We start from the raw sequence: 17090 nt of genomic DNA, 5'->3' as shown, positions 1-17090 counted from the left end.
AAGAAATAACCAGACTAGAATTTTTCTAAATTTTCCAGGAATGTGGTTGTTGAAACACAGCTTGGTAAAATATTGAAAATAAATTTTCATTTTCTGTTCTCCCTGTAACTTTGGGTTTAGTAACCATATGTGACTTGGAATTACAACTAAGGACATGTTCCTTAATTATATAATGACTTTGAGAAAGCACATTATTAATCTTATTGATGCACTAGGGCAGACAAATTCAAACTTGTAGAAGAAAATTTCATTCTGAGTCAGTGTCTAGGTACACCTTTGAGCCATGACAAACACACACACACACACACTCTTTGAATGGGAACATGGTACGCTTTAGGAAGCCATATTAAGAGGTCAAGTTGGAGCAATCTCTTATTCTGGAGAGGTTGTTGTATTATTATAGAATGGGATCTTGCCTCAAACTCAGTGCATCTCTACAGATCAAGGATCAGAATTTGAAAGTTAGCAGCAGCAGTAGTTCAAGCAATCAAATAACAGGAAGAGCTACATCTTCCTCTTATAGTGACAATAAGGGGACAGCCACTAACAGGAACGTTTTGACTCTGTCCATGTTGAGGAAGGGCAATTGGAAGAGAAGCCACCACCGACCAAGACGAATAAGTGCTAAACAAAGTGTGCAATATTTTTCCCTTGAAAGATAAGAAAATATATTAAATTTTGGACTCACTTTTTCACATAGTGGTATAAGTTCATCCTCAAAAAGGTCTCGGGGAAGTTTTCCAATAAAAATTTCACAGCCTCTTTCTGGGGGTGCAGCATCCCAGCCCGGTGGAGGGCCGCCATATTTTCTTTGTCCATTTTCCTGCAAATTCCAGGTGGATTGTATAAGGCAGAGAAGAAAACAATAAAGCCTTTAGTTCAAGTTCCTCAATTATTTTCAGGATCATGATAAGGAACCTATTTATCATTGACAGGTAATAGTGAACTGGTCAGAGGATAAAATCAAGTTCTCCTTTATGGGGATTTTAATACCATGCTCTGTGCTTCAGCAACTTGCTTGTGAGAAGTGTTGTGAAAACACATAAAGTGCTGGACAGATTAATTATTGTCATTCAAACTCACCAAAGCCTGATTATCAGAGGCTCTGACTGTGCTGTGAATCCAGGGCCCTGCTGTAACATGGAGTCTCTGCGGGGCGTCAGTAAGGGCTCTGGAGCTGGGCTGCCTGGCTCCATGACTCACTAGCTTTGGGGCTTTGGGCAAATGACTTCATTTCTTAGACCCTCAGTATTATCATAATCAAAGAGGGGATAGTATTGGCTTTTTGACTAAAGGAGATAATACATCAAATATGCATGGCACTGTTCTAGGCATGTGATATGCAGTCAATAGTTACTAGTTCTCTTCTTGGCCCCCTGGATTTGGGCTGTCTCATGTGCCAAGCAAGGCCATGTGAGCCCCTAAATAGAAACATTGTGAAGATGAACATCTGAAGAAGTGGACTGGCTCCTGTTGTGGGTAGCCAGTGAGGGACTTGAAATTAAATTTGTTTGCTTTTCTATGTGTATTCTTAAAAGTCATATGTTAGTTGTTTAAAGACATTGTTTTATATGATAGTTTGTTTAAAATCAAAGGTAGAGCAGCTTCCAGTTTCACTGTTAAATCTTTATATACAGCAACTTGGGACTTTTTCAATTATTTTAGAAGTATTAGCACAAAGGCTTTTGGTTCACAGTGTAAATTATGTCACAACTGGAGAGTTGTGATCATTTTTTTATTCTTAATTTATATCATATTGCTTTAAACTAAAAAAAGGTGTCAGAAAGGTATTCGACCTCAATTATTTTTTGCCTCCAAACAACTGGGTGTTTACTTATTTCACTAAATATTTTAATATTTGCCTCAAGAGCTTTTGCGTTTTTCCTTCCTCCTATATTCTTGTGGAATCATCTAGCAGCAACGATAACTTTTGTAACACTGAGAAATGAAATGTTTTATTCTTCCAGGGGAAGAAAAATGCCTTAAGGATTCAATGAGATCTATCTCAACCAAGAATTTTCTGAAAAAAATGAAGTTCATATTTTCAAAGATATATTAAAAGTCCTAGTTACTTATTTTCTCACCAAAACCTGTACGACATTTACCACTCACCAGACACTGTTGTCACTGTTCAACGGATTAAAGACTACTGCTGTTCTCATTTTACAGAAAACCCTGAAGCCCAAAGGGATTAAGTAATTTGCTGAGGTCACATAGTTGGGGAGAGGCAAAGCCAGGATTTGAACCTAGACAGTCTGGTTTCAGAGACCATCAGTTTAATCCCCACATCTGCCTTGTTATATGGAAGCCTAATTGTTTATAACAGATCCATACCTTTACATACTCATTCAGGAAAAAAAAAAAAAGATCATGTCATTAAATTGCAAACTCTCTGCTGCATTTAAAATCCTTTCCAATTTCCAATCATTCTATTACACACATTTTGGAAGGACATAGTTGATGTCCGTTGCTTATCAGGGGGGATATTTCTATTGCCGAACTAAAAATCCACCTGCGTTGTCTGACCCTGACCATTTTGTTGATGACGACCCCTCTGAGGCCATTTCTGTATGCTAAATGTCTAGAGGTCTATAAGTCTACTCAATGGATCACTGGAATAAATGTGTATAAATTTGGTAGTATTTTTATTCTTCAGTTTGAAAAAAACAAATTTTCATCCCATAATACTAAAGCAGCTATTCCAGAATTTCTGATTTGACAGGCTTTGTCTGATAGTTTCAAAGTAAATAGGCAACCAACAGACTGACCTTTTGAATTTTCCCTTCAACTTTCTTTCTTGCTAAAATTGCTAAAAATATCACCGAACTCTTTTGTGCACATCCTGTTAATAGGAGGATCATCTGCTTATGAGCCAAGAAGATTGGGCAGGAAAGCTTATTAATTGTCTTTCTGTGGTTTCTATAAACACTTGACAAAAATTCCCCAAGGGTATTTTTTTGGGGATTACAGAGTCTGGCTGGTTCAGAGACGCCCTGAAGTCCACTCACTGAAGTCCACTCACGGGGGGAATCTGCTCTACGAACCGCCCACTGGGCTTGGAATGCACCAGTGGTGGCAGCCCAGGCCAATTTAAGACAGTGCTGGGCGTTAGTCATGGAATTAGAATAGCTGTCCATTACTCAGAAAGGACAGTTGGGAGCTGGAGTGCTAGTATTTTTGGCCCTGTTTTTATAGTTGAGGAGTTTAAAATAGATAAAGCCCAGTTATAATGGCTCTTTCCCCTCCTGGCTGATGTCCTTCTCGTGGGATGCATTCCCCTAGTAGCACAAATGTATTAATAGCTCAGAGAGAAAGAATATAGGTTTTTGTTTCTCGTGAGAGAATGTTCGTTAAACTTTGGAAACTTTTATTTTTCTAATCAAACACTTGGAAACCATTTACTCCCTCTCCTAGCACATAAATAGATAGAAACTTTCAACTATGTAAATTAAACATTGCCGGTGTAATTCTAACTATAAATCCAGTGGGTGTGGGATCCCTGGGTGGCGCAGCGGTTTGGCGCCTGCCTTTGGCCCAGGGCGCGATCCTGGAGACCCGGGATCGAATCCCACATCAGGCTCCCGGTGCATGGAGCCTGCTTCTCCCTCCGCCTGTGTCTCTGCCTCTCTCTCTCTCTCTGTGACTATCATAAATAAATAAAAAATTAAAAAAAAAATTAAAAAAAAATCCAGTGGGTGTAATTCACATACTGGAGCCTACGCCTACCTAGTAACTCAGTTTATATATCAAGAGTATTTGAAAGTCCCTCTGGCACAGATATTTTAAGCCATTCACTATGGGATCATAGAGTCTTTAAGAAATGATGTACACCATCTTCTTGATGATGAATAAAACCACCCAAACTTCCATAAATGATTGTAAGCAATAAATCTTAGCATGAGATCAAATGGACTGAGTTCATTTTGGCCACCTGGCATCTGACCTTTTTATACATCCAGGGAATCTGAGCCAAACTGCATTTTTCTACAAGAGTTAAAAAAGGCCAAATACTTGCTATTCCAGCTTCTTTTGCAGCTCGGATAGTGATGGTTGCAATAAAGTAAAATCGAGTTCTGGTGCAGAAATCATAACGGTGCAAACTTCAGTGTTGAGCACCCCATGATACATTTTCTTATCATTCCTGATTTGCAATGTGGTTTCCTAAAAACCTTGAAAACCTTCCTGAACACTTACTCTTAAATCTAGTTCTCCAAATCAAAGTTTCCACAAACATTCAATGAACTCCTTTTCTGCATAATTGGCCAGAGTGGACTTCTGTTACTTACACGTAATAGTAACAGCAGCAAAAAACCAAAAAACAAAAAACAACCCCCCAAAATCCACAACAGTTAATTCTAATTGAGTCAGGGCCTTTTGATGTATTAACTCATTCAATTTCCTCAACAAAGCTGTGGGGATGATACTATTCATTCTATAGATGAGGAATCCAAGGCATAGACTGAGGCCAAAGTCACTCAAACTGTAAGTAACAAAGACAAAATCTGAATCCCAAGCCTACGCTTGTATTAATACTTTTCTTTGGTTCATATATTAACCCAGTATGCTCATTTTGCAGATAAGGAAACTGAGACCAGAGATATCATGTGACTTGCCTGCAGTCACACTGGTTTAATTTGTTGCATGAAACTAGACTGAAGGTCCTCTGATTCCCAGTGCGGTGAATTTCCTGGCGCACGTGCCATCCAAAGGCATGATGGCATTTTTCTCAGGCTTATGAGTCTCATAATTCTTTGTGTTGTGCTATGCCTACTTTTTACTTTCACCAGATATGGAGACCACATGGTTTGTTGTCTCCTCTAAGTGAGCCCATCTATAACCTGGAAGGAGATTAATTTTTTTTTTTTGAGATTAATTAATAAACCCCTATACAGTCTGGTTCTCTTAAGTTTCCTGAGCAGTAATTTCCATTCCTTGAATGACTCTTTGGAAATTATCTGTAATCCACTTTGTGGTTCTCTTTGGTCCTTTGTTTTTTCTTGCCAAGGGGAAGAAGTTGTGTACATTCCCTTCTTAAACTGCTTTCAGATGCTCTCTTGCCATTTTCCAACCAGCTATGTTTCTCTTTATTTCTGTTCCTCTTAGCTCGGGTGCTAGACAATCCACTTGTGCTCGGTGGCATCCGTCGCCTTTGCAAGCATGGCGAGCACCAGGGCCATGCCCAGGACATTGGTTCTGTGGCCAGACTCTTGGAGACTGTTTTCAACAGCCGATGTCTGTGTATTGAGAATGTGTGTCAGGACTGTGTCTTTTGTTTTTTGTTTTTTTGTTTTTTTTATTTATGATAGTCACACAGAGAGAGAGAGAGAGAGGCAGAGACACAGGCAGAGGGAGAAGCAGGCTCCATGCACCGGGAGCCCGACGTGGGATTCGATCCCGGGTTTCCAAGATCGCGCCCTGGGCCAAAGGCAGGCGCCAAACCGCTGCGCCACCCAGGGATCCCGGACTGTGTCTTTTGAAGTTTGTGACTTAATACCATGTTTTCCCAGTTATTGATTTGTGAGATTGGATAAAGTTCTTTATTAGACATTATTTCTATTCCCCCTATATACCACCTATAGATCTCATGTGTCATAGACTTCAGGGTGAATCTAAGAGTACTTAGATGAACCAAAAGGGTCCTCTTAGATGTGATTTTACCATTGGTCTGTTAAGAAACGTTTGTCCCATGAGGCCAACAGACAGTGCTCTGGGGAACACTCATTTTGTTAATTCTGAAGATAATGATCTATCTTGCGTATTTTTATTCACCTTCACCATCATAAGATCAGTGACCTCAGGTTGGCCACCTCTATTTTAGGCTGGGAAATTTTTAAAAAATAGGGTTTCTCTAACTTATATGCTGTGGAATTTGACCTTACCCTTACTAGCTCTATTTTTTTACAGCACTTACAAAGCATAGCCAATAGGCATGTTAGGTATTATTTTTCTAAAAATAGGAGGAACAATAATAATCGTGATATAAAGGCTGAGTAAATAGGATGTTAAAATTTATAGAGATGTGAGACTACATCTGGAAACTAGGAAGGAAAAACTAAAGCATGAACATAATAGGTAAATATAAATTTAGGTTTATCCTGATATAGTTTAGTGTTTCTGAAAGTACAGTGTGTGAGATATTAGGTGGTTTATAGGCCATTGGTTTATCTTAATAGGTATGCATTTTATTGTACATTAGAAAACATGTAACTACCATATAAAACCTGTGGCTTTTCCACTTCTGTAAGCGAGAAAAAGTTTACCTTTAGAATTAACTTGAATAGAAATAGCTGATTTAATGGATTCTGAATAGTATTATTGGTGGCATGTGTTTATAGCAAAAAATAACAAAAAAAATGTATGTAGATTTGGTTCTTGACAATTATTTGTTTCACTTTCCACAGAGCCCTTACATTTGATCTTAAGGAAAAAAAATGTTCAATGTGGTTCTTCCATGAAAATGACTTTCAGCAAATTAGGAATCATGTTCTCATTTCACTTTGGAAAGCTGACAACTGAAACCCTATTCCCTAGCAAAATATTCCTAATAGCATCTCAGGTTGTTCACTGTCTTACAGAGGCAGAACTAATTTATGATATCAGATGATGTATTTAATAATCTGTAATATGTGCCCTTTCCCTTAAAGCATTATGTGCTGCAAACTACTCTTTCAGAATTCAGTATCTCACTATTTGAAGTATTCAAAAGCAAACAGCCTTAAGTGTAGCTTATCTTTCGTAAAGCTTTTCATAATACTCGTTTTTGACCAATGCATGGGAATATTAGATTCAAGGGTATCCTGACACAAAATTCAAAATCAGAAACACTTTTTGGAGTGTGCTTGTTTTTACAAAAGAGGAAGAATGAAATGCCAACTCACTTCTAAGACCCTGCATTCCCATTTTGCAATGAAGTCCACCTTACGAGGAACTGCACAGCACCTATTTGCATGAGATCAGATTTGCTGTGTTCACGCTCCCTTTTGGCTCTGCGTGTGTGTGTTGACACACTCCTGCAGTGTTCAGGGCCTCTCCATTCCATTCCAGAAATAACTGGGTGAAAGCTTTGGTGACTCCTTTATCCATTTGGGACTTTTACCTTTCAGCACGTGTAATTTATTCAAGAGGCCCATCCAACTTTTTATTATAGATAAAATTTGCCTTTTTGAGTTGAGTAATGTAATAGTAGATGGAAATCTGGTTAAATTATATAAAGCTGTTCACATACAAATGAAGACATTTGTCCCTGTGCAGAAGAAGAACGTTGGTTTGGGTGATTGCCCTCCTGTCCTGTCCTACTGTCCTATGTTCTCAACATAGGCCCAAAAGAATTCTACCTAATGCACTTGTTTTTTTTTTTTTTTTTTAGCATGAGAGGATTTTATGCAGTGATTATTCTCCTAACCAAATCCCCCATGAGTTTTAGGTTCTGACAAGCTGAGGGATTTGGCAAGGTGCTTAGCCTTTCCTGACTTTAAAGTCTTCGTTTATAGAGGGACGGGGCTGACCGGGTTATGATAGCAAAGGTCTCAATGTAAGGGGGTCGGATGCTTGTGAAAGGGAGGCTGCCCTTCCCCCCACAGTTGATGGCGGGAAGATGTTCAGAGACCGTTTCATGAGTTAGTCAAAAAGGACCCTTAAAAAGGGAATGTTGTAGGGATTTTAAAAATCAGTGTGTCTCCGGTTGCATGTCTGCTTGACACCTGTTCTATTACTAATTGACTTTCTTTGCACTGATTTCCCTTCTTAAAGATATCTTTATCTATATAAAATATAAATCATTTTTATAAGCACAGTATCAGGATCCTTTCCCACGCCTGGAAGGTGACTATAAAAACAATTGCAAAGCGGGAAATTGTGACCCCATTCCAGCTAGGCTTGTTGCCTTCTAAAGCCTCTAAGCCGGAGTACCGTTCTCTGTGTTTAAGAAGATGGGCAGGGGCTGGGGAGGTGTTCAAGACCTTCCTCCCACAACTAACTTTTCTCATCAGAAAGTTTGAAAGAGAATCCAAAATGCTGTTGATCCTTGAACAACACATATTTGAACTCTACAGGCCCATTTACGTGCATTTTTTTGTTTTTGTTTTTTTAACAGAGCTGTAAAAATATTTTCTCTTAGGATTTTCTTAGCGTCTCTCTGGCTTTATTGTAGGAAAGCAGGATATATAATACAACATACTAACTGTGTGCTAATCAGCTGTGCTTGTTATCAGTGAGGCTTCTGGTCGGCAGTGGGCTAATAGTGATTCTGGTTTTGGGGGAGGTCAAAAGTTAATAGGCAGAGTTTTGAACTGTGGGGGCTGGGTCAGCACCCCAATCCCCACTGTTCAAGGGTCAGCCATAGAATAATTCTTACTCTGAGATTCAAAGTGATTTAATGCGATGCCATTGTCCCCTTCAGCATCTTCTCTACTCTCTCTCTCTCTCTCTCTCTCTCTCTCTCTCTCTCTCGTACCTCTGACACGATGTTAAAAAGAAGCACAACTGCTGAAATCCTGTGCAAATCTCACGATTGGATAGCATTGCGATCCGACTGCTTTTGTCCTCACCTATGTTACCTCGCTAGCTTTGAATCCCATGGGAGGGTTTTAGGTTCTGAAGAGGAAGAGTCACTTATATTTGGTTCATTACTAAACAGACTTATTTGGATAATGCTTAATACTTATTTTGATCAGTATTAAATAGCAATTTCAGAAATGCTGACTTTGCCTGCAAGCAAACTCCACAGCCCCCGAGAGCCGTCCTTGCTTCTATATGCCTGAGTCATGAAGCTCCCACCTATTTTTAAATGGAAAACCCTGCATGCTTCTCGTTGAAGGGAAAATGCTCTCAAAGTGTGCAAAGATTTTGAACCTTCCACGGAAGAGCTTATCTATAACCAATTCTCTACTAGGCTGTTTGAGGAGAAATAGCTTCGGGAATACATTTCTATTTCTTGGGATCCTGAATTTCCCGTCACCTGTCAGGCCCACAGGCCTACATTTTCCACAAAAAGGGTCACAGAACTGTTCCTTCATTTGGAGTCTTCCACGCCATGCTTTGGCATTCCTGGCTAGTAGAAGCAAAGGCTTCTTAGGAGTTTTAAAGCTGGTCTGTGGGTGGCTGGGCTGATAAGCTGAGGGAAACACGTGTCTGTGATGACCTACGGGCCCCATCCTGTTCTCATGCTTAGTCTACCTATTTAAAGAATTAATGTCAACACACTTGGTGAATGAAGTTCTTGGCTAGCAGGGACGTGAGCAGGTGCTATCAGGCAATGGAAGTAAAAGTAGGACTTGGGAAGCTATATTTTACTATGAAGTCAAACTCCTATTTCTGCTCCTAGGATTTTTGTGCGGTGGTTGGAAAAGAATGTCGATGCCACAGTCTTCTTTCATCTGCTTCTCACTGTGCTCATCTAGATGAAGCCGGTTATAAACACTGGGGCGCTAAGTGGCGTATTTTCATTGCATTATTCATAAGAAACAAATTGCCGCTTGAGAACTCCCCAAGTAAAATGATTGAAGCCCTTTGTACAAAACCAGAGAGATGAAGGGAGTTAATCTGGGGGCACACCTAGGAGAAGGGTGGTATCCTAATTCCATGCATATGGATCTAGCACCATCCTTTCTGCCTTATGACTTGCACATATTTGTTGAAGAGATAAGCAAACTCTAATTAAAATCTGTGGTCGTATTGAAATTCCACATAAGAGAACATGCACAGCAAGCAGAGTTTGAGGAGTGGGAATTAAGCTGTATTTTGTTTTTCGCTGGAGGGAACCGTTTCCGGGATCCCAGCCTCAAGGCTGATTAATAGAAGAAGGGGGAGGATGGAGCCCACTCACTTCTCTTATTTATCTGGTGGAATCTTACTGGGTCTTAAAAATTAAGACATACTAATGTCTTTACTACTCAAAAATGCTGTGCATCTTAGAAATAATTCTGTTACGCGTACCGCCCAGGTGGCCGCCTCTGCTACGGACACTGTTTTGTCTCTGACTCCTTATAGGGTTCATTTTTGTGCTCATCCTCCAAGTGCCAGCATCAGTGTCCTCTTGCTTGAAAAGGGTCACCTGCTTTCTCTGTCACACCACCCGATTTATGATACTCATGGCACTGACCATGAACTGGGATTTTGGGGTTCCTCTACTAGATTATTTTCTGCCTCCCCTTGAGGATAATCTTCATGAAGGCAGGAACCGTGTCCCTTTTTGTGGAGTCAGCGGAGGGCTGAGTGAACGAGGGCTCAGGCTTGAGCTGCAGGAGTGGTTGGAACCAAGAGGGCGTACCTGCTTCTAGAAGGGAGTTTAAACCCTCATTCATGCTGTGAGGACTTTGCATTAGAAACTGTGGATTAGCTTCTCAAACAAAGTACTAGCATAAGCACCAGAGTTGAGGTCAGCAAACTTTTTTCTGTAAAGGGCCAGGTAGTTGATATTTTTGGCTTGTTAAAAGACAACTCTTTAAAAATGTGAAAAATTACTTGTAGCCTACAGTCAACAAAAACCTGCAGTGGCCAAATTGGAGTCCTGGCTCCCTTGGTTGGCCTCCGGCTCGTATCTCTACAAAATTGTATAACCCTGGGACTAGTTTTCTGACTGCAGAATGAAAAGGTTGGACGATATCAATATTAAGCAAATGTCAAATCATTACAAAGATTTGAAAGACCAGCCTTTCAAAGACCAGGGACCTGTCCTGTACCTTCAGCAATGAGGTTTTCTCCATGAAAGTTTCCCAATTTTTTGACTGCTGACTGAATGCCACTTAAGAACAGTTTCCACTTCATGAGATGTTTTTTCCCTTATAATAAAAATAGTCCATACTCATTATAGAAAGTTTGGGGAAAAAGAGCATCAAGCAAGAAAAACCACTCTAATCAGTACTTATGTTTTATTATTTTCCAGTAGTTTTACTGTGTGTAAAGAATTTCTCAGAATATTATCTAGAAGCTATATACAGTTTTACATTCCCATTTTTAGGTGAACATTCTTGTTTGGATGTTTCTCTATGTCTTTCCTTGAAAAAGAAAGTTCTACGTGTCTATATAATTGGGAAATAGGAAGGTGACCATATTTTATGTGACGAGTAATATTTTATTGGAACTTTAGGATATATCTAATTTTTGACATTATAAATTCCATTCTGATAGACATCCTTATGTCTAAATATTTGTCTCCACTCATTAGGTCAGGGCATGGTCAGTTTTATGGCTCCATACAGAAAGGGGGCACTCACAGCGGTATTGCTCACTTAATGGGTCTTATGTCACCATTTTTAATTTTGGATAAACTCACTTTCATCCCAACTACTTTGTATGCATTTTAGGGCAGATGCTACATCTTATACTTCTATAATCCCAAGGCTTTCCACTAACACATTGTGTTCAATAAGAGGGACTAAAGAAACAAAACAGAAAAATAAAAAATCCTTTATGCATACTAAAGACAACGGGACTGTCATACTTCATAAAACTTTGTGTCATAGTGATTTTTAGAAAATTATCAGGGTAATGGGACAACAGTGCTAATACACACCATATTTTAAATTATTTAGAAATAATATGTAAGTATGGTAAATACATGATACATATGATAAATATTTTAAAATAACGTGACCAAGTATCCTACTTTTAAAAATATTTGGACTACTTGAGGGTGATCTTTATTAAATATATTTCTAGTTTTAGTGTTACTAGAATTAAAATTGATGTAAACTCATCACACTTTGGGTGGGAAGTTTTTTGAAAATGCTCATCTGTGAAAATGTGTTTTTCTGGCATTAAGGAGAAAATTCCAGATGGAATGATCATCATAGGTCAGAGCCTATGACCCACATCGTTAACGCATTCTTGGAGAAGGGATTAGCATAATCTGATTTTTTTCTCTTTGACTCTCAAAACTATATTTGTTTTAGGAAACCTGGCAAGTTCAGTTAAGAATGAAAAAGTAGGGGGAAAAAGCACCACACACAATTCCATTGTCTGGAAACAAAGACTGTTGACAAAGTAATATCGCAGCATACTTCCTTCGAAAATATGGCTATGTGGCGCTGATGCAAGTATGAAGCTGAAGGTTTAACTTGTCAACATTACACACTTTTTATCATTATTTATTGAGTGTCGACTAAACACAGGGTATGGCATTAACTTGCTTTTATTCTCCAAGGTTCTTCGGTAAAATTTCCAGCTATCAATATCCAAAGATGTACTTGATGATATATATCTTTTAAAAATAATTCAAACCCTCACAGGCACCAAGTGTTGCATCAGTTGGCATATAAAACTGGCTCACGTTATTAAGTAACCTGCAAAATTCTATTTTTGACGGCTGTATTTGTCCTGCTAGTGATAAGAGAGCACAAATGAGTTACTCTCTGGTTTTCAAATTCTTGTTTTGCAAGTATTCATGGTCAGTCTCAGAGGCTGTGAAGATCCAACAAAAATAGATCCTTCAAAACCTAATTTAGCAAATACCATAAGATTTTTTTTTTTCCATAAGATTTTAAATGGTCTTTTTATGGGTATGCTCCCTGAATTGTCTTAAGATGTTTCTTTAACTTTTTGTGCAGAGATTTTTTAGTATATGGGCTGCCGAAGTGAGCACTATGCAGAGATTTTTTAAAAAGGAAACCTGATGCTGCCCTCCTTTTGAAGGCTGATGTTGTATGGAAAAGGCTGAAGAGTCTCCCCTAAATCCCCAAACACTGGGGCTGTACCTCCCACGTGCTCTTCTCTTTGAGCCAGTTAATCCAGGCTGCTGACCAGAGACTAGATTGAGCAGATACCAGGATTGCAACACCATGACTAGTAGAGTGGGGGTAGGACCTTGCCAGTATTCTGGAAATTAAGGGTGAGAGGGGTTAAGGTACATGTTGAAGATCATACAACTTGCCTGTGGCAAAAGCAGGCTAACCCACAGGTCTCCAATTTGAAGTCCTGGGTGACTTCCTGTACTCTGCAGCCGAATCAGGAAGGATTTTTTCAATTCATTCAAAATGATTGAGTTGTTTATGTATTTAGATCTTGATTAGAGGCATTAGATCTGGATAGCTAGGTTTTAGAATTCTAGGTTTTACATTATGGAAGAATTTCTGACCCAATTAGTCATTCTGGTAGCAAAGAAATAGTGCTACTCAAAGTGAATCCTGTTAAAAGTTTAGGCTCACAAAATATTTTTTGCATGTCCTGTCATGCTAATCTCTAAAATTTCAATAATAAAGATCGTATTGTAATAGCTCTTAGTTTTGTAAATCTTGCTGGAAGTTCTGGCCAGTAGCAGTGTAATTATAGCCTGTAAATCCTGGGCAAGGTACCTAACCTCCTTGTGCCTTGTTTTTCTTATCTGGAAACTGGAGATGATTGGTGGTATTGTAAGGATTAAATGAATGAATTTATACAAACTAGTTAGAATAGAGGTGCCCACTAAATGTTTACTATTACTTAGTTGCTATTAACTTGTGGTTTCATCATTAACATTTTCTGAATGTAATTGAATATATAAGTTCAAAGTAATATGCAGATCGATCATATATTTTTGGGGCTATTTTATTGGGAAACATTTTTAATTATGAAAGTAAAATAGTCCTATTGGTTTCTCTTCCTCTATAGTGCAAATGTTCTTAACTCCTAGTGTTTGGTTTGTAAAATTATCTCCACTGCTATGTGAGTCTTTAAAAAATATACTATTTGTAAACTTTGTACATAGCTATAATAATATATTACAGTTCTCTGACCTGCAGAGTTTTTTTTTTTTTTTTAATGATCACTTAATGGCCGAATACTATTTTGTTTGCAACGGGACTTTAAGATGGATGGGACTCTTTTTGGCCTCTGGTTTGGATATGAAACTAAACCCCTGGACCACCAAGCAGGATGAGAAGGTAGCAAGAAGCTGCTATAATTGCTTAACATTCTTGACTGAACACCTCCTCCCCGCTCCCTGTCCTTGAGTTTAGGAAAGCAATGGAGGAATTTGAGAGGAGTTTTTGGAGTTCATCTAAATGATGAATGGTGGTGAATTGTGGATCCTAATTTCCACCAAGTGAGAGGAATTGTGAGGTGCATCTCAGTTTACTTGAGGCAGCAGAAATAAGGAAATCACTCAGAGAGCTTGATAGGCATTCCCTGTGTTTGGGAACACATTTAGGCTGGTGTGGTGTTTCAGTCTTGAAATTCCCAATGGTGAGAGCAATGGGTTCTGCTGCTTTGATGTTGGTGAGAAGGAGAGGTGGTTGCTTTTTGGCAACTGTACTTCCGGTTTTACTGGTCAGAGAATGTGTGAATACTTCTAGAGGACTAGAGTTTGGCCACATGTAGGAGCCAAGGGGTATCTTCTGTCTTCCCCAAGAGGGCTGCTTGGTGTGTCAAAAAGAGCTGTGTAGAAGGAGTTGGAGGCCCAGGGAAGTGGCCGGGTAGAGGAGAGCGGAGCCAGGTGGGAGATGCCCAACAATGGAATTAAGGATGTCTCTGATGAGTCTACCTGCTGGGCCCAGAGAGTCCAGTACTGACTATAGGTCAAGCACACCCTGCCTCCTCTCCTTCGCTTTGATCCCTTCCTTCTACTTGAGCTTTGAGTCAGAAAGTATAGTTAGCAGACTGGCATGGAAATTGTGCTTCTGAAAGCATAAAGGACGAAACTAGAAATCCCCCTCTACTCTCACATATTTGGAAAAGTAAATAGCTATAACTTTGAAGTTTCTATTATCCTGCACTAGACATATTATTATTTAGTGGAAGATTTTTTTAATTTTATTTATTTTTTTACCTGAATGTTACTAGAAAAGTCATGAGACTTCCCCTGAATTTCATTTGGGGGAAAAGGAAGAGCGTGCTTAGAATAAAATTAAACAGACAATTTACATTGTTTTGTGGTTAATTCTCATCAAGTTCTGCTTGTTGAATGTGATGATTATATATTCATAGCTTACTTAATAATGTTCTTTTATACATTTAGGTTGGTGATCTTGAGTTACTATAAATAATGCCACACTAGATAGGTTTATATGTGTCCCTATCATTATATTTCGGACCATTCCAGATTTATTTCCAGAAGGCAAACATCTTTGTATATAAATATTAATAAATTGCTTTTCAAAGGGTTTAAATGCTTTCTACTACCACTGTTTCTGCTTGAGTGTTTCAGATAAAAAGAAGGTAAAAAGAAAAATTCAATTATTTTTGGCAAAATTTCTAACATAATGTTACACTTTGTAACAATCTGACAAAGGATGCTGTATGTTTTATAGTTATCCAAATGAAATTTGTATTTGTAATAGCATATGGGTTTGGTTAAGTTCAAAAAGTATATGTGAAAGACTATAGCTGGGAATGAAAATACTTTGTCTTAACTGTAAAAAGGGGAACAATATTTCTTCAAGTAAGATCGTTAATATGCCTAATACTAGCTTTATTTTTAATGTGTTATAACCTCTCCAAAGGAGACTTCCATAGAAACAGCAAAAATATATGTATAATTCTTAACAACCAATGTCTATGAATAGTCAGTTTTAGGACTTTTTCCTTTTTAAAAATACTGAACATGGAGAGAAATTCTTATGGATAACAAACTTAGCTGGGTCGGTATTACAAGAAAACATCAGGGAATAGGTAGGGTGACCAAATGGTCATTCCTGGGATCCCACATCTGGAAGTCTTCCTGCTTCTACAGTAGGGAATGTCTCTGGAAACTAAGGCTAGTTCCAGGATAGTTTGTTCTCTGCTGATTCTTGAAACAGTAGCATGGTTCTATGCCATAGAACCACTTTGGGTAGTGAATTCCAATTGCCTTCTCATATACCAAAGCAGTCTTTTAAAGCTACGATAGTCTCTATGACTGTGAACATGGATTCTGTTTTCAAATGACCAGTTAAGGTTAAGCTGATAACCCAGAGTAGAAAGAACATCACCTGTAGGGTCACCTACAACACAGAAATGATGTGACTTCTTCCTCCCTCCCCCCCCCCCCCCCCCCCAGGAAAGAACATCCATTGAGAGTTACACAGCAGACCATTCATATTTTGCATCTTGGGACCATGAATATTCCCACCATCCAGCGAATTCAGTGGTGGATCTCAGCAGATGTCACAAGAAGTTCCTACCTGGACCAAGCTATATCCTGTGCGCTGGACCAGTGCGCGGAGGGCTGCTTCCTTCTGGGTGCCGCTCAATCCATCCCCGGATTTGTGATTTGATTCCATTGAGAGTGATTATCAGCAAAAAATCAGGTTAATTAGGGTTGCTCACTGAAACCAAATTTGAGATAAATTAAGTAAATTACTGTTGCCACATCCAAACTTGTCCTTCTCATGAAGGACACCTTCAGGAAACATTCTCTATAAATAAGTTGTTAAGGTTAGAGCAACAAACAGCCACACACAAACACGGCTGGTGAAATGTCCTCATTAAAAAAGAGTTTTTTTAAAAAAATGTTCAATTTTAGTTGAAATTTAGAAGTAAAAAACAAGCAATACTTCTTCTCCAATTAGAATGCAGATCAGTCTCAATCCAATTATTTTAGAATGTCACCAAATGCTCAAAAACAAATTAGCTCATGTCAATTAAAAATATGCAGAACGGTCCTTGCAGATGTGGGAAGAGAGCATGGTTACTAAATCAAACCAACTAGGATAAAGTATTAAAATCTTGAGAGACTGAGCTTTATTTATCTACTTAATGTGTCACCTAAAACATTTATCTACTTATTCTCCGAAGATAAAATTTCTAGAACGGACTGTGCTGGTGTGAGAGATACAGGCGCCCTCATGCAAACTAGTCTGTATAATAAAGAGGTCACATAGGCTTTAATAAAACAAGAACGATAGATTTTTTTTTAAGTGGTGCTAGAAGGGCCTACTAATATCAGGATCATCTATCACTTAGAATACCCAGGAGAGGACAGTAAGCCCTTTGCAAAAAAGAAAAAAAAAAACCTAAGGAACTCTAGATTTGCACATCTCCATGCTTGTGTAGATAAGAAGATGCAGTTTCAGCATTTTATCGGCTGTACTTCTTATTTGGGAACATAATTTGAACCCTACTGCAAATAGGATAATTGCTTCTAGTGCAGAGGGGCGTATGCTGACCTGCTCCCTGAGTGTGAGGACTCAGGAAGGTTC

General features: G+C 38.7%; 1 protein-coding gene across 5 annotated transcripts in view; it reads right to left on the bottom strand.

The window, feature by feature from the left end:
• Positions 1–17090, bottom strand: part of A1CF (APOBEC1 complementation factor) — a 76789-nt gene that overhangs the window by 34168 nt on the left and 25531 nt on the right. For 4 of the 5 annotated variants that reach the window (XM_041728963.1, XM_041728966.1, XM_041728964.1 and 1 more), the window contains 2 exons: positions 16074–16217; positions 689–823 (listed from right to left, as the gene is read on the bottom strand). In XM_041728963.1, coding sequence (XP_041584897.1) covers positions 689–823; positions 16074–16172 — 234 coding nt within the window. In that variant the 5' untranslated portion in view covers positions 16173–16217. The remainder of the gene's footprint in view (positions 1–688; positions 824–16073; positions 16218–17090) is intronic. The other variant, XM_041728967.1, reaches the window with a different exon arrangement.

The sequence above is a fragment of the Vulpes lagopus genome, chromosome 14 (assembly GCF_018345385.1).
Source record: "Vulpes lagopus strain Blue_001 chromosome 14, ASM1834538v1, whole genome shotgun sequence".
In the NCBI taxonomy this organism is placed as follows: domain Eukaryota; kingdom Metazoa; phylum Chordata; class Mammalia; order Carnivora; family Canidae; genus Vulpes; species Vulpes lagopus.
This window is presented reverse-complemented; position numbering and strand designations above follow the sequence as displayed.